The 26,202-nt window shown below is 46.9% G+C and overlaps 1 protein-coding gene across 1 annotated transcript; it reads right to left on the bottom strand.

Moving 5' to 3' along the window:
• Positions 1–924: 924 nt before the first annotated feature.
• On the bottom strand, positions 925–16,958 carry LOC115081471 (protein NDNF-like). The gene is made up of 3 exons (XM_029585945.1): positions 16,770–16,958; positions 5,586–5,710; positions 925–2,938 (listed from the first exon to the last, which is right to left on the bottom strand). Exons 1-3 carry the CDS (start codon positions 16,955–16,957, stop codon positions 1,542–1,544), a joined length of 1,710 nt encoding a protein of 569 aa, XP_029441805.1. The 5' UTR covers position 16,958; the 3' UTR covers positions 925–1,541.
• Between the last annotated feature and the right edge of the window lie 9,244 nt (positions 16,959–26,202).

Here is a 26,202-nt window from a genome sequence, read left to right on the forward strand (position 1 = left end):
AACCTTACCATCGACCCCAGGAGAGTCCTAAAATCCAGGAAGAAGCAAGGAGGGCCCAGGGAGGCTTCAAGGGATGAACAGATTTGTTGATAGAACAATATATTAGATGTGAGGTCGTATTTATTGATGAAATTCCTCAGTAAAAATGTATATTGTGTTGGAAAACCACAGCTGTGTCTGATGTTGCAACACTAGAAAGACATCCGTGGGCCCTGAAGAAAATCCTTCCTCCTTCTCCTCCTCCCCTTCCATTGGATGCACCTTGGGGTGTGAGGAGGCCCACTTGGATAATATAGGAACACATAGGAGCAATTTCTGACGCTGATTACTTATAGTCTTCTTGGAAACAGAATGGGTTACAACATGAGGAGGTAGAAAATCCTCAATAGTTCACTAAATCCACGCCTTTATTTTAAAATGTACTGTTCTGTCTAAAGATCACAGCGTCAGAAATTGCTCCTATGTGCTCGTATATTATCCAAGCGGGCCGATTGCGTGTCGAGAGGCGGTGGATGGTTAATATACAAGCACGTAGGAGCAATTTCTGACACCGTGATCTTTAGACAGAACAGTACATTTTAAAATAAAGGCGTGGATTTAGTGAACTTTTGGGGATTATCTACCTCCTGATGTTGTAACCCATTCTGTTGCCAAGAAGTCTAAAAGTAATCAGCAATTGCTTGCTTCTTTTTCTGTGGAAGTAATTAATAAGCAATAATAGATCAATAGAAATACTGGCCGCCCTGTTCAATGCCATGTTTACAAATCTTTTCTAATGAAAATGTTAACTTTTAGAAAGCTTTGTGCATCATTCTTCCAACCAGACTAATTTTGTAATTTGTATATTGATCTGCTTAAATTGACAGCAAAGTTGGCACTATATTTCTGTATAAGATATTTTAAAAAACAGGTACCCGATATAGTCTAATATTTTTAATTCTATTTACAGGAATATATTGCAGGACAACTTTGTACATGAAATACATATTTAAAAAAATTAAAATTAATCAAACATAAGATTTTACAAAAATGAATAGGCTTGTAGTCCAGTTAATACTTAAGGTTAGATCTGACTTTTTCTTGAGTATGTCTTCTTTATAATAGTTTACAGTCACAGAAACAGACATTTAAAGCAAGACTTCATAAAATAAATTACAGTAGGTCTATAGATAACATGTGTCTATAGGACAACCAAGGGACTTGTCCCAGCATTTAAAGTAATAAAATCATTTTGCAGCAGTTCATGCAGTGGGTGAAGCTAAAGGGTGCGTGGTTCCTTTAAGGCTTCCTGTTGAGTTGGTCGTCTACGGAGCACTGGAGACAAGATAGTGTAATACAATGATAGGATGCCTTCAGTGAGCACCAGGCTCAGTCCTTCCAAACAAACGCAAACTGATGTAAACATAAATATACAGGCTGGTGTCTTTCTACATTGTATACGTACAGGTCGCAGCTTCTCAGCTGTGGAATCAGTCAATGTATGTACCTGAAGTAGGTCAGGGTCCAGAGTGGCGTTCTGTAAATTCCTGCATAGAAGGTCATTAGCAGAACTTCCTGGTTTTCACCAGTTTGCTTTGATATTTGACTGAATGCCCACCATGCCCCACAACGTAAACATCCAGCAGGTAGGACCTGCCAGCTTGTAGGCCCTTGATTGTCTCTGTGGTGACTGCTTTTTGCAGGTTCTGACTGTGGAAGTATTTACAGAGCACTTTGTCAGACTTCTTCCTTGTGTCTGGACCCAGACACTGGTTCTGCTCTCTTTTCTTTTGCTCTTCACTGTAATTGTCATCCACTTCCTTCTTGTAAACACAAAACTTACTTCTTTCCTGTGTGCCAAGCCATGCCACTGTGACCGAGGAACAGGTGCGCAGTTTGTCAAAGACTTTGATTCTTGTGTCTTCAGGAACAGAAGGGAACGGCTGTTCAGTGGGTCTGGTAGTAGCTAGGATTTTCAACATAGAGGCACCTTTCTTGCGTCCTTTCAACCTGATCAGATATTTAGCCTTGGGTTTTCCTTTCAGGTGGAACTGACGGACCCCTTCAACATTGTGAGAGAGCAGAGGTTTTCCATCTCTCTTCACGTGAATCTGAATAGCATCCAGGCATGAGTGAACAAAGATAGTGATCTTCTGGTGGGAAGACATAGGGGCAAACCTTAGGAACTTTGAGCCCTTTCTCTTGATAAAAACATCAGTGACTCTCCCATCTTTCAGGTCCACTATCTTTTGCTTTGCCTCTTCTTTAGTCTTGGCAAAAGTTCCGAGATACGCAGTGCTCATGTTTGTCACGCCATTGACTGCAAACACGTCAAAGTAGTACTGGGTGTCGGGCTTGAGATCGGATGTGGTAAAGATGTTCTTGCTCCCAATGCAGACTTTCTGCAGGTCAACCCTGGGCTTGGCAACAACGTGTCGTAAAAGCTTTGATGATGATTTGACTAAGAAACCACGATCTTTACTAGCATCATTGCTTGAAGGGAAACCAAAATGGGCAAAGTCAAAAAGGCTGAAGTCTAACCCTGGCTTTGGAGCCATCATGAAGGCATCATCGGCATTTATTTTGGCTTCCACAGCACACAGGCTTTTGAAATTGTGCTCTTTGTTGATGACTACACAATACTGAACAGGCTGTTTCAGCACAGAAGCAGTGGGGCTTGGCTTCCATGTCAGAGTAATTGTTGTGCGTCCCAGGGTAGTGACATCGACTCTTGGGTCATAAGGTAATTCAGGATAAGGCTGATCCGACTCTGGAGTTGTAGTGGCATAAACCTTGAAATGTGTATCCTTCTCGGTTGAAATCAGCTCTAGTTGATATAAGCCAGAAGGTGAACTAGAAGACACAAAATATTCCACATCGTTGCCCTTGTAAGAAAACAACTCGGTGCCTTCCTCGTTAATAATATGCTGCTTCTGTTCTTCTAATGGCTCTGGTTCACCTGAAAGAAAGTAACAGGAAAAGGTTTATAAATAAAAGTCTTTCATGTCAGCTCCATTAAAAAAAAAAGAAATCCGGATAGACCAAAACCTGAATCACAAGCCCAACATATTCACTTCTCAATCTCTACCACTACCTCCATTACTGTCACTCAACTCTCTGCCATACTAGTAAAGGTGAGCAGGGCTCTGTACTTTGAAATAGAGTTGTTGGCTTAGTTGCACTGAGAGGAGAGGATCACCTTGCTGGTGGCTGAAAGGAATCAGTATGTTTTGCTTGGGAAATTTTCTTTTTTATTCGGGAGAAGTAAACTATTGGGGAGAAGTAAACTATTGGGGAATATTATTTAGTCTATTTGTGCGTTTAATAGTCAGTGGCAGGCCGATGCAGTACAGTACAGTGCGCTCCAGAGCGCACTGTTAACCCATATTTGGACGCGCGTTGTCGACGCGCTAGCTTTACCCCTTATTCAGTAAGGGGTAATAGCGCATCGAAAATGTACGGCCAACCCCCCTCAAAACTAATAGCGCCCGCAACATGCAAATGCATGTTGATGGCCCTATTAGTTATTCCCGCACGATTCAGTAAGTAAAATGTGCAGCCAAGCCGCACATTTTACTTTCAGAAATTAGCACCTACCCAAAGGTAGGCGTTAATTTCTGCCAGCTCCGGGAACGTGTACAGAAAAGCAGGTTGAAAACCGGATGCTCAATTTTCCTGGCGTCCGGTTTCCGAACCCGTGGCTGTCAGCGGGTTTGAGAACCGCCGCCGGCAAAATTGAGTATCTGCTGTCAAACTCGCTGACAGCCGCCGCTCCTGTCAAAAAAGAGGCACTAGGGACGCGCTAGTGTCCCTAGCGCCTCTTTTTACCGCGGGCCCTAATTTGAATATTTTTTTTTACTGAATCGCACGCACAGGAGAGTGGTCTGTGCGCGCATCGGGAAAGCAGGCGCTCGCCCGCTCTCCCATGTTTCTTTCTGTATCGGCCTGTAAGGCAGCTAATAAACAGAAGTTAGTGTGTTTGTATTTCCCAACCCTCCCACCCTTCTCCCACCCACCCCTAGCTCATCCTATAATTTATAGGCAGGTGCCACGTTCACACTCAAAAAAAAAAAATCTGTCTTTTAACTTCACTCCACGAATTCTCCAAATATTATTGAGAGTTTGATCATTCCCCTGTAGGCCACTACCAGACATATAGTGAATTCACTAATACATTTAAAGGTTCCTAATTAGACACATTCCTACTCCTTTAGCAACCTAAACCTTAACTAGGAACTGAACAGCAGTCCAGCAGCAAGAGGGGAGCTTCCTAGTCTTTTGCATCGAGTGTCATATGTATGATTATTTACCCGCCGGTGAGAAGTTGTACATGTGCATGCGATGCAAAGAGCTCCTGGCTCTCAGAGAACGAGTCCGATCTCTGGAGGCTAGAGTGGCAGAGCTGGAGGAGCTGAGGCAGACAGAGAGGTATATAGATGAGACCTTCAGGGACATAGTAGTCAAGTCCCAACTTCAGACTGGCAGCCCTGGTGCTGCTTTGGAGGAAGAAGGTCTCATGATTGGAGAGCATCAACCTAGTGCAGCAGGAAAGGATCCTGTAACAAGGACCTGCTCTCCAGGTGGTGTACCTGCGCAGAACAGTTTTTATTGTGAGTTTTTGCCTCTACAGTCAACTTCTTTTCAAATTCTCTTTTAACCTGTCTTATCAATGTCTTACATTTACCTTTCCAACACTTATGCTTTTTCCTATTTTCTTCAGATGGATCCTTCCAATTTTTGAAAGAAGATCTTTTGGCTAAATTAGCTAGAGCTGTAGATTTACTTATTGTCCCCCTTCCAGTCATTAAATCAAATTCGATCATATTATGATCACTATTGCCAAGTGGCCCCACCACCGTTACCTCTCTCACCAGTTCCTGCAGTCCACTAAGAATTAGATCTAAAATAGCTCCCTCTCTCATCAGTTCCTGAACCAATTGCTCCATGAAGCAGTCGTTTATTGCATGCAGGAACTTTAAATCTCTGGCATGCATTGATGTTCTTTTACACCATTAATATTGGGGTAATTGAAATCTCCCATTGACTCTACACATTTTGACCAAACAGGCTGATCCATTTCTTGTTTTGCCCTGTTGCATGGAGCTATAATTGTAAGTAAGCCATTGATTTCCCTTAGATAATCTCAATTACAAATCCATGCATGCAGAGGGGCAAATCAGGACTAGATCAGCCTGTTTGGTCACCCTGGAGTGAGTTGGCAAGCTAAAGAGAGAGGAGATAAGTGACTTGGTTGGGGTGTAAGTGAAGTTCTTAGAAATGTGGAGAGCAAGGGATTAGTTCCTTGTGCTTGGAGTTGCTGCACTCTCAGCTGGTGGCCAGACACCTCCATACAAATTCCTGCATGCAATAGGATAAAAACAGGACTGAATCAGCCGGTTCCTTGCAACATGGAGCCAGGCAACAACTCTTCTCCTTCCACCCTGGTCTTGTGAGAAATAGGAAAATGTCTGGGAAGTTCGTCTGTGCTGTAACATCTGCAGCAGCTTTATATGCAATAAAATAAGCCTGGGTTAGACAGGCCTGGACTCCTGCCTGAGGACCTGCAGCTCTCTGGGCTTCCTGTCTAAAATGCTTCTTGGATGTACCTGAGCCTTCTCCACTGGCCTCTTCTGGGAGCTCCTGCAGGCTCAGCTTCCACGCCAAAGGGGCATCACATGGCATGACAGTAATTGACAAGGGGGTATTATCTTCTTCCACCACAAAGAAATACCTGTGAATATAGCACACAGAGTGGATGGTATTATATATTTATATCAAAGGTGTTAATGAGCTCAGATTATTTTATGAATGTTATAATGGAACACAGTATTATAATTTGTATATACATAATACAACTTCTAGCGGTGAACTGGTATTTTATAAAGATAAGAATACACATTTTAAGTCTATGCATCAATAGCAAAGCTAAAGAAGAACCATTTATCCCAGTTGTAGGGTAACGTGAGCAACAATATAAAGCAGCAGTAAAACATTGCCCTGTGGAGGGCCCGGCATCCTCTTCTCAAATCAGCTGAGGCCGTGGATGCTGTACAGGTTTAGAGTTGCAGTTACTGCACAGCTGTGGCACCAAGTGGCCAGATGTAGTGTGCATGCATACTGGGCTCTGGAGGGCTAGAGGGAGCAGCAATTAATGGCCCCTGCATGAGGCCAAAAATGGGGGAAAGTACCCAGGTAGCCAAGAGAGGCTAGTTCCTATAGGGCAGGAAGCCCAAATGAGCAGAAGGAAAGTGACAAGATAAAGGGACTTGCTTAAGGTCACACAGTGTCAGTGACAGAAGCCGAAGGTAGGGGGTAGAAGCACAGCAGCAGTAACTGCTAAGTAGCAAGGACACCCAGCTTCCAGCCAGGCCTACAATACTTACCTTCTGCTGTACTGAGTCCATTCAGCACATTGCGTATTCCCCAACACAACTGGAACCATCAAGATTACTGTACCATGCATAACATCCCACACCCACACGTCAAAGTTCCAGTCCCCTCATGTGCTTTGGTCACAGATATGGCGTTGATAACCTTCCTTCCAGGTTCTGTCCTGAGGAGCCAGGGGTAGAATCCCTCATTCCCAGGTGGCTCCTGGGTATTATGCTCCTCCGTTAGGGATGCTCACCCTGAACTAGGGGTTTCTCCATTTACGTTTACATTTATTAAAATTTTGTAATCGCTTAACACTGCAATAGGTCTAAGCGATATACAGTAGGGAACATACATATAAAAACAATAATAAAAGTAACAATAAAAACATATCTGCACAAAAATAAGTAAAAGCTAAAAACATCAACAATATGAAGACTTGAAAAGTTTTTATAGACTCACAGCTCTAACGTAAGCTTCTGGATGGCTGATATATTTTCAATATGGCATTGGCCAAGGACAAGAGTGGACATTAATGAGTTTGAAGATAGACATACAAGTTTTGTATTTGATCCGCTCACTGATTGAGCGGATCAAATACTAGCAGACTTGCAAGTCCTTTGTCCATACCATTTAGATTCCAATTTTCCCAGTGCTTGCGAGTCAGTTCCTTCTGCTTTTGCCGCTGGTGCAGTATATTCAGTTATGGTTTGGATCTTGGTTTGGCAGCCATGTCTTCCAGGTGTTGCTAGATTTTGTCTTGAAAGCCTTGTGGGATCCTGCGAATGGATTGTCAGGTGGATTCGTCTCTGCCCACATCGATGCAGTAGACCATATCCAAGTATCAGTCAAAGTGAAAACAATGAAAGATTTCAAAGGGGCATGGGATAAACACTGTGGATCCCTAAAGGCCAGAAAATGGAAATGAAGAAAAGAGTGCATGGGGGTAGCTTGCTGGTGCAGCAGTTACTATCCTTAACCAATAAGCTTTGATACTTTTGATGTAACTACAACATCACTCTCCACTTTGATAGCGGTGGGGGGTGGTCGAAGAGGAATTGGATTCAGATGATAACCAACAGGGGCCCTGACTTTTATGATCTGGGGTACTGATATGCAGACATAAGTGAAAAAGCACAGGACTGCTTCTAAGGCCAAGTCCATAAGCAAAACACGACAGCACTGTCTGAATTTTCAAGAAGGCGCATCACCCAGTGAAAATAAAGCTTGGGAATAACTGCACAAACTGGTAGTTGCTACCCATAAGAGACACATGGGGTAACATGCACGGAGCGGCAGCTCCTACTATAAGAAGCTTGCTGGGCAGACTGGATGGACCATTTGGTCCTTTTCTGCCATCATTGCTAGCTATTTATTTATTTATTTATTTATTTATTTATTTAGAGTTTTTCTATACCGGCATTCGCGATGGGAATCGCATCATGCCGGTTTACAATTAACAAGGTGTGACAAACTAATATAATAAAAACATTAACAGGTGCTAAAAGAAAAAGTAGCAGTTACAATAAAACAGGGACATAATACAACTTGGAACGGTGAAGAGGCGGTAGTAATTTAACAGAGGAAAAAACAGTCAATTTAAGGAGATCGTAAAGTTAAGGCATTGGCAAAGTTGTTGATTACCCTGATGGGTGATCAGAGTTGATTAAAGGTGAAATAAGGTTCAGTTGGTATCTGGAAAGGCTTTCATAAATAACCAGGTTTTAAGTCTTTTCCTAAATGTTGGAAGGCAGGGTTCCTGTCTCAGATCTGGTGGGATGGAGTTCCATAGAGTAGGTCCTGCCGTGGAGAATGCCCTGTCTCTGAGAGTTATATGCTGATAGGTTTTGGAAGGAGGAACCTGTAGTGAATCTCTATAGGACTCTCTGATCGGTCTGGCTGAGGTATGTTTTTTAAATGGAATTTGAAGGTTAAACGGAGAGAGTTGATGGATAGCTTTGTAGATGGTGATAATGGACTTATATAAGATTCTAAAGTGAACTGGCAGCCAGTGCAAGTCTTTGAGAATAGGAGAGATGTGGTCTCTTCTTCTTGTGTTTGTCAATATTCTGGCCGCCATGTTCTGAACCATCTGGAGGGGTTTAGTGTGAGAAGATGGGAGACCTAAAAGAATGGAGTTGCAATAATCTAACTTAGAGAAGATTATTGATTACAAGACTGTTCTGTAGTCGTGGGAGTGGAAAAGTGGTTTAATTCTTTTTAAGACGTGAAGTTTATGAAAGCAGTCCTTGGTAGTTTGATTAATGAATGCTTTTAGGTTTAGCCGATTATCAGTGATGGCTCCTAGATCTCTTACTTGTGATGTTTGAAAGCCGGTTGGTGGATTTGCGGAGAGGTTACTGTTTTCTGGCGAAATTAGAAGGAGTTCGCTTTTAGAAGAAGATAACATAACATAGCTATGTTGCTATGTTATCTTCACAAGTCTTGATACCCACATTCTTGAACGACAACCAAAACCTTGAGCCAACTGGTCCCACAGGCACTCACTTGAAGTAGGGTAATCAATTCTTCCAGGTTGGGAGGAAGAGCCATAATGTCACTCTGTTGGACTCGGGCATAGAGGAAGCCTCCATTTCTTTGCTGGCTGAGTGCATCAAGAAAAGGTCTGCTTCTACCAAGATGTCTAAGCACGCTCTTTGCCATACACTGGCCTCTGTTGATGTCAGGTTGCAGACTGAAATGGAAAGTCCTGACTCCATTTTTACCAGCATGCTACCTGACATAATCTCCCCCCCCCCCCCAGATTTTGGGGTTCAAGCACAGTTTCAGCTTCAAGTCTGGGAGTCTCTACAATCCCCCAACCAACACATATACTGTTTGTGGGTAGTGTGGTGTCTTCAAGACCCTCTGGTTCTTCATACTGCGTCCCTCTTCCCCCCCCCCCCCCCCGTTGACGCAGACCCCTCACCCTGTCCTCCAGACTTGCTCCTCATCTGGAGCAGCAGTAACGTTATGCATGCCTTGGTCTCTCATGTTAAAATATGGAGTTACATGCAGAACTTGCCCCCGCCCGGAACACCCATGCCATGCCCATGCTCTGCTCCTTTTCCGCCCCTTATTTTTAGTGTATTCACGGTATACACACATTGCTCACACACGGCCCACATACCCCAGTATGTGGGCATTTTTGCGTGAGTGATGCTTTTAAAATTGACCGCATAGTGAGCCGCCATTAGATGGAAGTGTGACTGGTCAAAAGATCAAGGTGTATGATATTCCCCTGAAGTTTATTGGGGAAGTTACTGGGTTGTAATTTGGTTAATCTCTTTAAGAGGGTGAAGACAAAGATCCTTTTTGGGAAGGGGTTGTGAGGTAATGAATTCTGGGTTAATGTTTGGTGGGGAGAAGAATCCACCATGCTCTAGGGTTGGACACAAGCAGGAGCCCAAAGACCCCTTTACGAGGAGAGGGCCCCACTAGGGGAAAAACCCAAAGCAGAGGAGAAATTCTTCTTCTAGGTTTCCGCAGGAATTCCCAAGGAGCGCAGTCTGGATTGGTCAAAGGTGAAGTGTTGCGTTGGAGGTGCCCTTGGGCTGAGGTGGGGTTGATGCAACCCATAGGCGAGGACCTACAGGTCCCCACCGTCTGGAGGTGGAGTGGGCTGAAGCTTGAGGCCGCTGGAGCTTCACCTATACCAGCCCTCATTCCACTCAGGTTGAGCCTTTGGGTGCCGGGGCTGACAGGATTTAGGTGGGCCTCGAGGTTAGCTAGAGATGAAAGGTGATTCAGCCCAGAGACAGCAGCCGGTAGATGGCATAGTCCTATCCTGGACTGAATTCGGTACTGGAACTCAGGCGCCAAAGGAACAATGAGGAACTGAAGGCACTCAAGCAAATGAAGGCCTAAGCCTTGAAAGTCCATTTCCAGAGGATAGGCAAGAGGAGGCGTCACTGACAGGCTAGGATCAGAGCTGGCGGCGAGTGGAAGTTGTGGCAAGCAACGTAGAACTCTGGTCACAGGAGAGTCTAGCGTAGTCATTCAAAGCAAGGGTCAGGGCATGGACAAGACAGGCGTAGTCAATCAAGGCAGTGGTCTGGGCACGGAGAAGGCAGGCGTGGTCAATCAAGGCAGTGGTCTGGGCACGGAGGAGTCAGGCGTGGTCAGGCGTAGCGGAGGTCCAGGACTGGAGAGAGGCTGAAGAGTAGTCAGGCGTAGCAGATGTCCGGGGCTGGAGATAAGCTGAAGAGTAGTCAGGTGTAGCAGATGTCCGTGGCTGGAGAGAAGCTGAAGAGTAGTTAGGCAGAGCAGAGGTCAAATCCAGAGAGTCAGTCCAACATAAAGACAAACAGGAACAAGGAGAACAGGAACCGAAAACCACAGGAAAACAGGAACACAACGATGAGACAAATCTAGGATCAGCAACAAGTACGTGGAGTACGAGGAGACCTGTTGCAAAGGCAACGCTATGGAGCGAGGCCTGAGCTTTTATACGCTGAAGAGTCTGACGACAGCATCTGGGTCTGCGGCCAGGTTCCCACTGCGGGCCCTTTAAAGGAATCAATGATACGCGTGTGCACGCCTAGGAAGGGGTGCGGTGCTGATGGCTTCTCTCCACGGGCCACGCAGAGAGGCCCGACCAACAGGGACATCATGGCTGGCAACACTGGGTAGCGTGGCAGGGCCGGAGGCACTGGAGGAAACCCGAGGTCGGAGCTGGCGGCCCACCGCCGCCAGTGAAGAGGAGCCAGGAGCTGGAGTCAGTCTGAAAAGGTGAGAGGGCCGCACCGTGGGGCTGCCGCGGGCTGCACGCGTAACATAAAGGCTTCATGTGGCGCTGACCCTTGCCAGGGGACAGGGTGTCAGAGCAGAGAAAGGGGTACAAGAAAAGTGTACCTCGGGAGGTCCAGATCCACTTCAAAGGAATGAGGTGCCAGGAGCCACTGAGGGGCTCGGTGGTCCATGGGTGAGTATTTGAAGCTTGAATTCGGGGAAGTTGGACATGGAAATTCAGAAAAAAGAAGCTACCTCATGCTGTGGTAGAGTGTTGGTGAGAAAATGTAGTCTGTATGATCTGATACACATCTCCATGGTGATGGGAAGGCAATAGTATTCTGAAATTGTTTGAGATATTGAAGAAGTTCTCAAGAGGAGTTGAACACGCTGGTTGAGCGTCTTTACTGGGCAAACATAAAGTTGTACCTAAGCTGTGAATAACTATAGACTACAGCCGTCTTCATTAGTTTGCCATTCCCTTTACTATCTTGCACATAGTTTGCTGGTTATCCAGGAAAAAATAAATGATTAACTGTTGTTGCTATATAATTCCGAGCGTCTTTTATGTGAGGGTACCCACACTTCCAGTCCTGATTATAGTGGGGACACTGACTACAGAGGGGATCCTCCAGGTGTGGGAGTCCCTACTGCAGCTCAGGAGAGTGTCTTGCTCCCTTTTATTGCCTCTGTATAGGGCCACTACTCCATTTGTTTCACCATTTTACTTTTGAACCCTTTTTGAGAGATCAGCCTTTAGCTGCCATGAATTCTAGACCCTCTCTCTTCTAGGGGGGATATGATAGAGGTCTATATAATCAAGAGAGGACTAGAACGGATAAATGTGAACTGGTTATCTCTACTTTCTCAGATAATACAAGGACTAGGGGACCCTCCATGAAGTTAGCATGTGGCACATTTTAAACACATTGGAGAAATTATTTTTCACTCAACACACAATTAAGCTCTGGAATTCATTGCCAGAGGATGTGGTTAAGGTAGCTGGATTTAAAAAAGATTTGGACAAGTTCCTGGAAAAGTCCATAAACTGCTATTAATCAAGTTGACTTAGGGAATAGCCACTGCTTATTACTGGCATTAGTAGCATTGGATCTATTTAATGTTTGGGTACTTGCTAGGAACTTGTATCCTGGATTAGAAACAGGATGCTGGGTTGATGGACCCTTGGTCTGATCCAGAACGGCAACTTCTTATGTCTTAAACTGAGTTACCCTTGTCAACCGAGTCCTTTTTTGATTACCTGTCTGATGATGTGGTGATTTTACAGCTGGATCCACTGTGGTTTCTTGTTTCTTTTTGACTACCCAGTCCTACTCCAGTCCTCAAGAGCCACAGACAGGCCTGGTTTTCTGGATATCCACAATGAATATGCATTTCATAGATTTGCATGCACTACCTGTATTGTATTGAAATATAATTCATGCAGGGTAGCTGTAGGCAGGTGTTTGGCATAATGTGGTGTGGGTGGAAGACAGGAGGACATTGGAGAGCTTGGTCTGGCGATATCCATGGGGAGGTAAGATTGCGAGTAGGCTGGCTACACATTGCTGTAGGCGTTGCCCCCCCCCCCCCCCCCCCGCCCCCCGGAAGGTGTCCTTCCCATGGGATTTGTAGAGACCAGGTCTTCTCTCTACTTCCTTCCCACTTGGGGTTCAAGGTATCTGCGATCCCTCGGCCGGCCCCCCTTTGTGCGGTGAAGGACAGGGCCCTAGCATTTGATGACTTCCAGAAGGATATCTGTCCTCGAGGCATCAAAGTCTTCTCAGTCCGTGGGTGCTGACTGTTGAAGGAAGGTCTGGTGGATATCCAGTTCCTCGCTACCCTTGCAGCCAAACGCTGGGCAGTCTCTGCCATGGTCTCAGCTGCACTGACTTCCTTGGCTAGTAATCCTACTGCTGACACCAGTTGTTACATGTTTGAGTTCCTCTCCCCATCCTGCCCTTGAGGTTGTGGGGTCAGTGGTGCTGTGTAGCAAAGGATGGTTCACCCAGAATCGATCCAAGAAGTTTATTTAGGGGTGGGATGAGGGATTGTTGCCAAATTGTCTAACCGTACCCTGGAGCAGGGTTTGTTTACTTGAGAAGATGGCTATAATAAGAAATGAATGAACTTATTTTGCGCACACAGCTTTTAAACAGCAGTGATGCTGCAGGCAGAGCCCACTTACAGTTTTAGGTCTCAGGGTTCCTGAAAACGAGAGGTTTTTCTGTTTCCTCCATGCTGCACGCCTGCAGCTTTGGGGATGGGATGCTGGCTCAATCCAGATAGCAGTGGCTGCCCCACAGAAACCTGGGTTTGCATGCAGTGATGCCCGGGCACGAGCACTGGCAAGTAAGGGCAGATACCTCCTGGCTTCTGGTAGTCCATGCAGTCTCTTCACTGAAGTGTTCTCCCGTTCGAGATGCAGGGGCATCTCCTCTAGAGAGTCCTGGACACCCTTCTACAGCGCTTCAGGATCTCCTGCCTGTGACTTGCATAGAATAACCCTAACATGGCATTAAGCGTGCAGTAACTAACAACGCAGCAACTTTACTAATTTCTCAGGTTCTTCTGGTCCTGGGGGAATTGTGTGATGTTCACATCCCCTGCCTCGTGCTTGCACACACTCAAAGGGAACTGGAGGAGCCAGTAATCTTGCTGTCTGCCTGCACCATTAGCAGCGGAGGGGAATGGGGGAAGAACGGAGCAGCGCAGTAGCAGTGACAGCAGCAGTGGTTGCTATGTGGCAGGCGCACATCGAGGTTTACAATACATCCTGAAGAATTTCTTTGAAATTTTCTTGCTTGATGGTTGGAATCCTTCCCACCTGGGTATCGGTGTCCTGGCTCTGCCCTGTCTCCTTTTCCTACCTCGGCTCTGTCCTTTCTCCTCTCACCTGGGGGGGTTCAACGTCCCAGCTCCATCCTGACTTCTCCCACCTGTCGCTCCATGTCCTGGCTCTGTCCTGACTCCTCCCACCAGGGGCCCAATGTCCTGGCTCTGTTCTGACTCCTCCCACCAGGGGCCCAATGTCCCAGCTCTGCTCTGGCTCCTCCCACCAGGGGCCCAATGTCCTGGCTCTGTCCTGATTCCTCCTACCAGGGGCCCAATGTCCTGGCTCTGTTCTGACTCCTCCCACCAGGGGCCCAATGTCCCAGCTCTGTTCTGATTCCTCCCACCAGGGGGCCCAATGTCCCGGCTCTGCTCTGACTCCTCCCACCAGGGGCCCAATGTCCCGGCTCTGTTCTGACTCCTCCCACAGGGGCCCAATATCCCGGCTCTGCTCTGACTCCTCCCACCAGGGGCCCAATGTCCCAGCTTTGTTCTGATTCCTCCCACTAGGGGCCCAATGTCCCGGCTCTGTTCTGACTCCTCCCACCAGGGGCCCAATGTCCCAGCTCTGTTCTGATTCCTCCCACCAGGGGCCCAATGTCCTGGCTCTGTTCTGACTCCTCCCACCAGGGGCCCAATGTCCCAGCTCTGTTCTGACTCCTCCCACCAGGGGCCCAATGTCCCGGCTCTGCTCTGACTCCTCCCACCAGGGGCCCAATGTCCCGGCTCTGTTCTGACTCCTCCCACCAGGGGCCCAATGTCCCGGCTCTGCTCTGACTCCTCCCACCAGGGGCCCAATGTCCCAGCTCTGCTCTGGCTCCTCCCACCAGGGGCCCAATGTCCCGGCTCTGTTCTGACTCCTCCCACCAGGGGCCCAATGTCCCGGCTCTGTTCTGACTCCTCCCACCAGGGGCCCAATGTCCCGGCTCTGCTCTGACTCCTCCCACCAGGGGCCCAATGTCCCAGCTCTGTTCTGATTCCTCCCACCAGGGGCCCAATGTCCCGGCTCTGCTCTGACTCCTCCCACCAGGGGTCCAATGTCCTGGCTCTGCTCTGACTCCTCCCACCAGGGGCCCAATGTCCCGGCTCTGCTCTGACTCCTCCCACCAGGGGCCCAATGTCCTGGCTCTGCTCTGACTCCTCCCACCAGGGGCCCAATGTCCCAGCTCTGTTCTGATTCCTCCCACCAGGGGCCCAATGTCCCGGCTCTGCTCTGACTCCTCCCACCAGGGGCCCAATGTCCCGGCTCTGCTCTGACTCCTCCCACCAGGGGCCCAATGTCCCAGCTCTGTTCTGATTCCTCCCACCAGGGGCCCAATGTCCCAGCTCTGTTCTGACTCCTCCCACCAGGGGCCCAATGTCCCGGCTCTGCTCTGACTCCTCCCACCAGGGGCCCAATGTCCCGGCTCTGTTCTGACTCCTCCCACCAGGGGCCCAATGTCCCGGCTCTGCTCTGACTCCTCCCACCAGGGGCCCAATGTCCCGGCTCTGTTCTGACTCCTCCCACCAGGGGCCCAATGTCCCGGCTCTGCTCTGACTCCTCCATGCATTGGTGAGGATAAAGAAAATCTGCTGTAAAAACAAACTAAGAAACGAAAACCACAAATGTAGATAGTACCAAAGCTATTTGATTATTCAAAAAACCAATAGTCCTACAAATTCTAATTTACCAAAACATATATGTTTAATTTTTAACCCTTCTGTGACTCAAAACGAATTCAAGAAAACTTTTCATCCAAGAAAAAAACTTTTTAAGAGAGTGGTGGTTTTTTCCTAAAATTGAATCAAAGGGTACCATCCAGGTTCCCCCCATTCTTTTTCGAATCACGAACATGCCACCATCCCCCTTATTGTTTCTTTAAAATATTTTTTCAAAATTCAAAAACTAAATTCAACCTATTCAAATGTAATTGTTGTTATGCAAAAATGGGAATTGTCCACACCCTAGTGTCAACATAGGCTTAGCAATGCTTACTTATGTCGAGATGATTCGTAATAACAAAATGTCCCGTAGTTATGCGTACACAAATTAATGAAGGCTTAGCCAACAGGACACTGTTGAATCGCTTATCGAAAATTGCTTCGTGAGACTTAATCCCGTTGTTTAAACAGACAAAATTGAAGAAGTAATACTTAGCTGAATGAACGCTGATGAAAAGTAAGCTGGACAGGACGCCGAACAAAATTACTTGGTAGCGCTCTTTCCCGACGGGGCCAGGTTCCCAAATGAAATCTTCATCAGGGGTAACAGCTCACCAAATAACCACAAACGTCTCTGCTTTCTCACCGAGCTGTATTGGAAGTTTCATAAATACAGCTTAATCCGTTCTCCGCCCGTTCCCGGAGTGCTGCGATATAAACTTCTCTCAAAATGGGAGTGAGCGGAGAACGGGTTAAGCTGCACTTACGGAGCTTCCAGTACGGCTCTGTCCATCAGCGGGAAGGACATTCTGTAAGAAGGGGTCATGGCATGAGAGCCAGCGGTGTTAGACCGAAGAGAAACTTTAGAAAATATTTCTTTTCACGGGAAAGGCGGTGGGTAGCTGTGTGGGATGGGTCATCCACGGGAGGCGGTGGATGTAGAAAGTGTAAGAGAAGTCAGAAAGCCTGGCAGGGGCACAGAGCATCCTTCGCTCTAGGGAGGAGAACCAGCAGTGCCTGGGTACTGCAGTAAGGAGGGAGAATGGTGCTGCTCAGTGGATGCCATTATGGCCGATGGCTCTTGTTCCATCGGTAAAGGCTGCTGCCGCATTCACTGTCTCCTCTCCATGTCTGTAGACCATTCAGTACTTGGCTTTTCCTCACTGAGTGCCCTGTGCTAACAGGGTCAGGAACAGTGTGTGTTTTGCGAATACCTTTTCGGAGTGTTCCGGAAGAGGAAACCGCTGATTTCAGCTCCATCTGGCACTACGGACGAGTCATGGAAAAGAGTCTTGTCCCTGATCTGCATCTGGAATAATTCCTCATCCCTGGTGGGTAACTTCTGGGCGTGGGAGCCGAGTGGCAGCAGCAGTAGGGTCAGCCAGCAGAGGACAGAGAGCATCCTGCAAGGCAAGAGGAGAGGAGCCTGGGTTAGAGAGGAGGTGGGACAGAGCTAAAGATGGGGGTAAAGCCCCAGGAGATTGTACATGAAAGCTGGTGGCACGCTCTAGCTCCAGTAGGATCTGCTTCTGACTGAGGCGCGGCTGCTGGGTAGAGTAAAAGAAAGGGATTAAGTCTTTTTCAACCACTGAATTATATTTTGTAATAAGCAAGCAGTGCCCTGGCCCAGTGGCAGATCCGTGCACAGTCATGAGGGGGATCTGGGCCAGGAGTCTGCTCCCCGGACTGGCCAGGACTGGGGATGCTGCAGAGGCAGCGTTCACAGCTCCTGTGGGGAAAGAGTCAGAGTCACTGCACAACGGTAAGACCTAGTGGCCGGATTAAGGCCTGCTGGAGTCCACGAGGGCTGTAGCGCCACATCTCAGAAAAGATGTGATTGTGATGGAGAGGGTACAGAGAAGGACTACCAGAATGACATGGAACGGCTCCCCTATGAGGAAAGAATAAAGAGGTTAGGACTTTTCAGCTTGGAGAAGAGACGGCTGAGGGGGGATATGATAGAGGTGTTTAAAATCATGAGAGGTCTAGAACGGGTAGATGTGAATCGGTTATTTACTCTTTCGGATAATAGAAGGACTACGGGGCACTCCATGAAGTTAGCATGGGGCACATTTAAAACTAATCGGAGAAAGTTCTTTTTTACTCAACGCACAATTAAACTCTGGAATTTGTTGCCAGAGGATTTGGTTGGTGCAGTTAGTGTAGCTGTGTTTAAAAAAGGATTGGATAAGTTCTTGGAGGAGAAGTCCATTACCTGCTATTAAGTTCACTTAGGGGCGGATTTTAAAACAATACGCGCGCCGGTACTTTTGTTCGCGCCACCGGATTTACGCACGCAAGGGTTTTAAAATCCGCCCCTTAGAGAATAGCCACTGCCATTAGCAATGGTTACATGGAATAGACTTGGTTTTTGGGTTCTTGCCAGGTTCTTGTGGCCTGGATTGGCCACTGTTGGAAACAGGATGCTGGGCTTGATGGACCCTTGGTCTCACCCAGTATGGCATTTTCTTATGTTCTTATGACTGGGCCGAGCAAGTTGGGAAGGGGAAAATGCCTGGGTAGTTGCAAAGTCTCAATGTGCCAGATCCCAGCCCTGGTTCTGATTGAGCTGGAAGCCCAAAGAAACAGGAGGAAAAACTGCTGGACAATATATACAGAGAGATATATAACAAGACAAACAGAGAGAACTGGAGATAAAGGCAATTCCCTGGTGATTGCTGAAATAAGAACATGCCATGCTGGGTCAGACCAAGGGTCCATCAAGCCCAGCATCCTGTTTCCAACAGAGGCCAATCCAGGCCATAAGAACCTGGCAAGTACCCAAACACTAAGAAGATCCCATGCTACTGATGCAATTAATAACAGTGGCTATTCCCTAAGTAAACTTGATTAATAGCCATTAATGGACTTCTCCTCCAAGAACTTATCCAAACCTTTTATGAACCCAGCTACACTAACCGCACTAACCACATCCTCTGGCAACAAATTCCAGAGCTTTATTGTTCGTTGCGTGAGAGAATTTTCTCCGATTAGTTTTAAATGTGCCCCATGCTAACTTCATGGAGTGTCCCCTAGTCTTTCTACTATCCGAAAGAGTAAATAACCGATTCACATCTACCTGTTCTAGACCTCTCATGATTTTAAACACCTCTATCATATCCCCCCCTCAGCCATCTCCTCTCCAAGCTGAAAAGTCCTAACCTCTTTAGTCTTTCCTCATAGGGGAGCTGTTCCATTCCCCTTATCATTTTGGTTGCCCTTCTCTGTACCTTCTTCATCACAATTATATCTTTTTTGAGATGCGGCGACCAGAATTGTACACAGCATTCAAGGTGCAGTCTCACCATGGAGTGATACAGAGGCATTATGACATTTTCCGTTTTATTCACCATTCCCTTCCTAATAATTCCCAACATTCTGTTTGCTTTTTTGACTGCCGCAGCACACTGAACCGACGATTTCAATGTGTTATCCACTATGACGCCTAGATCTCTTTCCTCCTTAGGGGATGAGGAAACCCTGCACCTTCCTCCTCTTACCTTTTCAGGTGGTTCAGCATCCCTTCCTGTAGTGTACGTGCACCTAATCCTTTAGTAAAGTTGCACGGATCAGATGCAGGGAATATTTAGCCATTTGCATCAAAAAATGAGAAGAGACGATGATAAAAGTTAATTTTCCTTATTTTTGAAATAGATATAAAGTGTTAAGTTATGTGGAATTACTGCTTATACAGCACCATCAGGGGTGCAGAAAGTACTTGACGTATGGATGTCCCGCAGGCCGAGCAGCAGGAAGTAACCTGTGTAGCCGTGCCACACGTGGCAGAGGGAGGGTCATATCAAGCCTCCGTCATCTTACTGCCAGCCTTAAACCCCTGCAGCGGGAGGGCTGTGTCACAAACCTGGTATAGTGCGTACCTCTGTCGCCCTCTGATTACCATTAATCAATTAGTTCTCCAATATATTTACCAGCAATTCCGCGCTCTCTCCAGCTTTGTAGCTGTGCAATTTGCTCTACTGTCAGGAACCAGCAGACTCTTTCTCTACTGTCTGTCTCCCCGTTCTGTATTTACTCTCTCTTCCATTTTATCCGTTATCCAAGTAAGAGGTTTTCTTTTGCGTTCTCTAACAAGAAATATTCCAGTCTGTGTTTATAGTTCCCAAGCAAGGTAATCAATCATTCTACGGCGATCATAAGTTAAAGGGCTTTATAGCTGGGCCTCAGGTCATCAAAGATCTTCTCGCCCTCCCCAGGTAGGAATCAGTCACCTCTGCCTGCCTTTTAAAAAGGCAACGACTGAGCGAATGGTCCACTTTTTTTTTTATCATTGTGCCCTGTGCTCAGCGCATTCATTGCCTGAGCTCCGGTTGCAAACCCAGTGTCCCTTTCACCCATTGTCTGGGTCTGGTGCACTGCTCACAACTGCTGGCAGGGAAGTCCCCTTGCATTTAATCCCAGTGACAAAGGATTACTGGGCTGGGCTGGGCATTGGCTTCTAAAACTCCGAGCCGCCCTGGGATGAAAGGGCTCCTGGTGAAGGAATTGTGAAGCAAAGCTTTGTGCTTTAGCATTTTGAGGTGCTTGATCCACTTTTAAAGGCTTTTCCACCCCCACACAACAAGCAGGGCATGGCAAAAGCCACTTTCTACTGCTGCTGCTCTTCCTTTCATTCCTGGTTGCTGTTTCTCATTGCATTCCTGAGGTTGGAGCTTTATCTTCCACCACTTCCTGCAAGGCTGATCAAATGCTTAATTGTATCCCCTTGAGGACGGAACAAAGAGGACCCTTTAATACTCTAAATCCAAGTTAAGGATATTAAAGACACGACAGCACTGGAAAGCTTCTGAGGGAGGAGCAGCTTTGGGGAGAGTTAGGTTTCCTCACAGTGCATGCATGGAAATGTAGTTCCCGCTTCTCTTAGGGTAATCACAGCTACTGCATCAGTCTGCTCCCTTATTGTGCAGGGAGGTCATAGAAAAAGGGCCCACAGTTATTCCTCAGCAGTTATTCCTCATCGGCGGGGTGAGCAGGAGGGTTCATGTCATCAAGGTCAGGATGGGCCAGGCTCGGTTGTACTTGCTCCTGTCTCAGGCCCAGATGTGTATAATAACGTGAGCTAAACTTCAGCCTACATTTTCTTTCCTCATGCACTAAAAAAGGGTTAACTCTCAATGCAATAAGCTAACGATATGCTAATGCATCAGGGACTGAATATTCAGCTATATCCGGCTAAGTTGGAAGGAATATTCAGCTATATCCACCCACAAATTGATACTTAGCTCTATGGCTGGTCCAGCTTATCCCATTAACTTAACCGGATAAGTAACAGCGCCTTGATCCGCCCACTGCCTGCCCACGTTTTATGTGGCTAAAAGACCTGTCTGGATGTCCAGCTCAATATATCCGGATATTCAGCAGCCCACTTGATAGCTGGACGAGTCGTCCTACTTATGCAGCTATGAGCACTGAATGCCCCAGGAGTTTAAAAGAGCATAAACCATGTTTTTCTGCAGATAAATCCTGAATCCAGGTCCCCAGCACCCTGGGCCCACAGAAACTGACCAGGAGTTACCCTTCCAGCATTAGTGAAGCTCACACCCCTCTCTGCATTTGGGGGAGAATCACTGAAGATGGGATTTCCATGGAGAGCTGAAACTGGCGTGCATGGTTTTACTCACGCCGGCACTAAACTCCTTCTTAACTTGGGCGTGAAGTTGTAGGATAGGAAAAATGTGCACAATTCACTCGTGGACTGGTGCGTCCTGGTACACTTTCCTCAAATTAAAATGTGCTTTTATAAAGTCTATTTGTACTGGCACTGTATTGTTTCTGAGGCCAGGCGAACTCATTTGCGTAGATTTGCTTTGAAAATGCTCCGTAAAATCTACGCGTACGGTGTATATTCAGAGGTTAGGAGGAGTGATAGAATTACCCTCTGCAGCCGTAACACTGGTTATTCCGGAGTCTGCCGGTGATACTTCACTTAAGCCTTAACACGTCACCTTTCCAAGATGTGAGAGTCAGTGAGGGAGAGAGAATAAACCCCCTGAACTGGTGAGAGCTACTCATTCTGCACCTTGGCCTGCCAGTGGCTACAGCTTCTGCAAACCACTGACGCCAAAACGATTTTTGACTTGGGTAAGCTGCACTGTCTTCTCCTGATTAAGTTTACAATTCGAGATTTGGGTTTCCGAGCTGTTTTGTAGGGGCCAACCGTATTACCCCGGGCGGATCTGCTTCTGCTCCACCTAGAGCTTTCTGCTCCTCTTTGCAGGAGCTTTTTATAAATTCCTCCTCCTCCTCCTCCTCCTCCGTCTTGAGATTAGGGGGGAGGCGACATTCTGCATCCAGCTTCCAAGCCCCTGTTTTAAGGAACGCGCTGTCTTTTGATATCCGTGCTGAACTAAGCTATTTGAAACTCCAGGCAGCTTGTTAAATCTTGTTCTTTCAACTAAGCTTTCAATTGTTGATTCACAACTGGGTTAGAGCAATTCTGCATAAGAAGGGCTGAAATAGCCCATGACACATGCGTGGCATCATCCGAAGTCACTGAACGGACCCTCTCTCTAGCTCAGAACAAGAACATAAGAACATAAGAAATTGCCTTGCTGGGTCAGACCAAGGGTCCATCAAGCCCAGCATCCTGTTTCCAACAGTGGCCAATCCAGGCCATAAGAACCTGGCAAGTACCCAAAAACTAAGAAGAACCCATGCCACTGATGCTAATAATAGCTAGTAAATCAGTTTTACTACTCAGCATTTGCAGGACTTTCCTTATGCACGCAGCCTTGGGGTGGCCCTGAGGGTTTTTTTTGTCAAAGCTTCTGCACTGGCGGGGATCCTCTCTTAAAATGCTTTCATTTATCGCCTTTAGGCATTGTTTATTGAAAATGTTTCCTCACTGCCTTGGCAGCTCCTCAAACAGCATTTCAGTGCTCTATAAAAGAAAAAGAGCAAAAGACGTCCGGTTCCAAGAAGGCTGCGAGCTGCTTCAGGGACTGCATTTGTGGCTGCAGAATGTCAGGATATCGGTTACAAATGCCTGGGGTTTGCACTTGGAAAATGAAGGAGCTGCGCAGGTCAGCGGAGTCGAGTAGGAGCTCCTCCAGCAGAGCTCTCTCCTTCACGGTGCCAGACTGGGATCTGTTGCAGTACTGGGGTGGAGCAAGGTGCATAGGTTCTGGGCCCCGGAAGCAGCGTATTCCACAGTGCATTCCACGCTTTGTCTCCATCTCGTAGCTCATCTACACCGGAGAAGAAGTACTCGACATCAGTCATACAACGGGCACCTGCTGTCATCAACGTACCATCAATGCACTCAGTCCAGTCTGCCCCACCAATAAACTCTGTGCAGTCTGCACCATCAATGCTTTTGGTCTGTACCATTGAATCAATTGGCACCATCAATGCAAAACTCCTTGGTGCCATCAGTGCACAGAATTACAGATCTATTGAAGACTTTTTACCTCTTGCTGCGTTTGGCCAGTTGCCACCTCCAGGAGCATGGCCCAGAAGCTGCATCCTCCAGGAAGGCAAGCGGTGCTGGCCCCTTCCTTTTTCACGCCTTCTTACTACAGTACCGGCAATGCTTCCTACCACCGAAAAGCCCTGGGGAACCTTTGCAACTTGAACAGAGTTGCCTCTCTCCAGACGAGAGGCTCCACTGCCGCACCTTGGGACTCTGCCTTTACTGTGCCGGAATGGGGCACATGTTGGCACACTGCCCTCAGAAGCTGGAAAACTCATAAGCCTAGGAGCCAGTGGGGAGATGATCCTAGGCTTTACCACTCCTGCTCCCCAAGTTACCCTTCCAGTGTCCATCACCATGGGCAACCATAAGTTCCCCACTCTAGTGTTGCTAGGCTCCAGCAGGGGAGGGAACTTTATTATGAAGACCCTCGAAGACCACCTGAAGCTGCCTGTGGTTCCTTGGGAAATGCCATTAGTTATCTCTTCCATCCACGGAGACCCACTTCCCGGTTGGATCACTACTGCCACAGCACCTCTGCGGCTCCACATCGGTATCACACATGTGGAGAATATAATCTTCTACATCATCGAGAAAGCAGTGCATCCCATTGTGTTAGAGTTGCCTTGGCTGCAGCTCCACTCTCCTTATTTCGACTGGGGATCGCTTCAGCTGACGAGCTGGGTGGTTCGTTGCCATGATTCATGCCTTCTATGACTCGAGCCCCTGTCAACTGTTCCCCTGGCCACAACCTCATTGGGACTGCTGCCTCAGTGCGCAGATTACGCAGATGTGTTCTCCAAGAATAAGGCTGAGACACAGCCCCCTCACTGAGCATTTGATTGCACCATTAATCTAGTGCCCAGTGATAACCCTCCACGAGGAAGGATATATCCCTTGCCAATCCCTGAAACCAAAGCTGTCTCAGTATGTCAAGGAAAACCTTGATTGAGGTTTCATCAGGCCTTCTACATCTTCTGCTGGGGCAGGGTTCTTCTTTGTGTCCAAAAAAGACAATTCCCTACACCCTTGCATAGATTATCGGGGCCTGAATGTAATAACAAAGAAAGATAGCTACCCCCTGCTGCTCATTTCTGAGCTCTTTGACCACCTCCAGGGAGCCAGAGTGTTTGAATAAAGCAAGGTGTTGGATGGAAGATAGCATTCAACATGTGGGACGGCCATTATGAATATCTGGTGATGCCCTTTGGCCTGTGTAATACCCCCGTAGTATTCCAAAACATGATGAATGAAACCTTCAGAGAACTACTGTACATCTGTGTCATGGTTTACCTCGACGATATTCTCATCTTTCAAAGAATCTCACATCTCATTGCCAAGACATTCAACAACTCCTTCAGTACCTACGGGCAAATAAACTATACGCTAAACTGGAGAAGTGTGTCTTCGAGAAGGAGAGCCTACCCTTCCTGGGGTATATAGTTTCCAGCAGCAGCTTCCATATGGATTCGGAGAAGGTTAGGTGTATCCAGGATTGGGCACAACCTTCTGGCCTCCGCACGTTACAGAGGTTTTTGGGGTTCACGAACTACTACTGGCACTTCATCCCCAATTACTCCTGGATTGTGGCCCCACTCATGGCACTCACCAGGAAGGGAGCCAATACCAAGCTTTGGCCTCTTGAAGCTGTCATCATGGTCCATGACCAGCTATGTAGGGTGCCTCGTGGAACAAGACCTCCTTCCAAGTCCGTCTTCACTGGGTCAAGTTCTTGGAGTCCATCCTTGTTTTAAAGTTCCAAGTCAAGTCTCAAGTTCCAAGTTCCTAGTCTTGTTCCTAGTTCCGGTCTCATGGAGCTTGTCCAACTAGCAGATCTTCTAGTTCCTCGGCTCAAGCCATGTTCGTTCTCTCAAGCTATTTTCCTCATTCCAAACCATGTTCCTCATTCCAAGTGATGTTCCAAGTCATTTTCCACATTCCAAGACATCTTCTGTCCTTATGTACTAGTTGTTCCCAAGTGGCAGGTCCAAAAGGGCTATTGAGTTGCCAGAGCGCTACCCCAGAAACCAGTATTGCGTTGTTGGGTCTCACTCTTGGTGCTTGCAGGCTCAATGGAGGCCTGAACGATCCATGTTCCAAGTTCAAGCTACTTTCCAAGTCCAGCCCATGCCTGGATACACTCGCCTCCCACAGTGCGTACCTTGGAGCCTCGTCCTGAGGTTGTGCCATGGTCCAAGGGCTCACTCTCTTGAGCAAGTGACCGCACTCACCCGTGCTCGCAACACTTTTTTAAATTGCTCTCCACCTCAAACCATAGAAGAAGTGCAGACTATTAATCAGTATTAAATAAATAGCTAGTCCAGGTGATTTGCTATTCTAACCAGTCCCCAAGTTGAGTGCTTTATCCTTCACATTAGGATGGTCCAGTTCCATGTTCAGCCTGGATGGGGAGGAAGAATAATGTTCCGGGGCCCTCTGGCATGTCCTATCCACTCTTCACTCTCAATACTCACACTGAAGGTGGGGGAACTTCCACCAGGTAACAAATAGTTCAGAGAAGGAGCAATGAAGGCAATCACAGCAACAAGGGTAGGAAAATCAGGAATAAACACTCTCTGGAGTCCGAGAATGGTGCTGAAATAAAATAGGCTTTAGTGAAACTTAAATAAAATAATCCAAGCCACAGTGCCAAAAACACAGAACAGCTTAAACAATATAATAGTAATGAAGATGGCTCACCTGAGCTCATCCTTCCTTTCTCCCCCTCTCCCCCGTTCTCCTGTCCTTAATCATCACTTTCTCGCCAATTACTTGTCACTTTCTCAGCCACAGTATGTATGTATTTATTTTGACTTATGAGTAAATATGCCATGCATAGCTATCAACGCCTCTGACTACCATTTCATATGTACGTGCTTGTATATAATTTTGTCATATATTGACGACTTTTTCTAAAAAAAAGTTCTACTTAGTAATTTTTCCGCTCTCACCTGTTAGTTACAGTAACCACCTAGTGTTTATTTATTCCGCCTGTTTCTGATTTGCTGTTTTACTCAGTTATATGTAAAGCCTGTTGCAGAATTGTTGTTCACTGTAAACCAATTAGAAGTTCCAAATGATTATCGGTAAATAAAAAACTCTAAATAAATAAATAAAAAAGATGATTATTAATTTCTCCGTCTTAGGTGTTACCTCTCTTCTCATTTCTCTTGCATCGTTATTCATGGAGAAAAACTGCTCCCCTTGCAATGTGGAAA

The sequence above is a fragment of the Rhinatrema bivittatum genome, unplaced genomic scaffold (assembly GCF_901001135.1).
Source record: "Rhinatrema bivittatum unplaced genomic scaffold, aRhiBiv1.1, whole genome shotgun sequence".
NCBI classification, from domain to species: domain Eukaryota; kingdom Metazoa; phylum Chordata; class Amphibia; order Gymnophiona; family Rhinatrematidae; genus Rhinatrema; species Rhinatrema bivittatum.

What these genes read in the sequence shown, in the direction of transcription:
- LOC115081471 (XM_029585945.1), bottom strand. Translation starts at nt 16,957, where the DNA reads ATGCTCTCTGTCCTCTGCTGGCTGACCCTACTGCTGCTGCCACTCGGC. An exon ending in TTCCGGAACACTCCGAAAAG is followed by an intron (nt 5,711 to 16,769) that starts GTATTCGCAAAA and finishes CTATATTCACAG; the next exon opens with GTATTTCTTTGTGGTGGAAG. An exon ending in GGCCAGTGGAGAAGGCTCAG is followed by an intron (nt 2,939 to 5,585) that starts GTACATCCAAGA and finishes ACTTTCTTTCAG; the next exon opens with GTGAACCAGAGCCATTAGAA.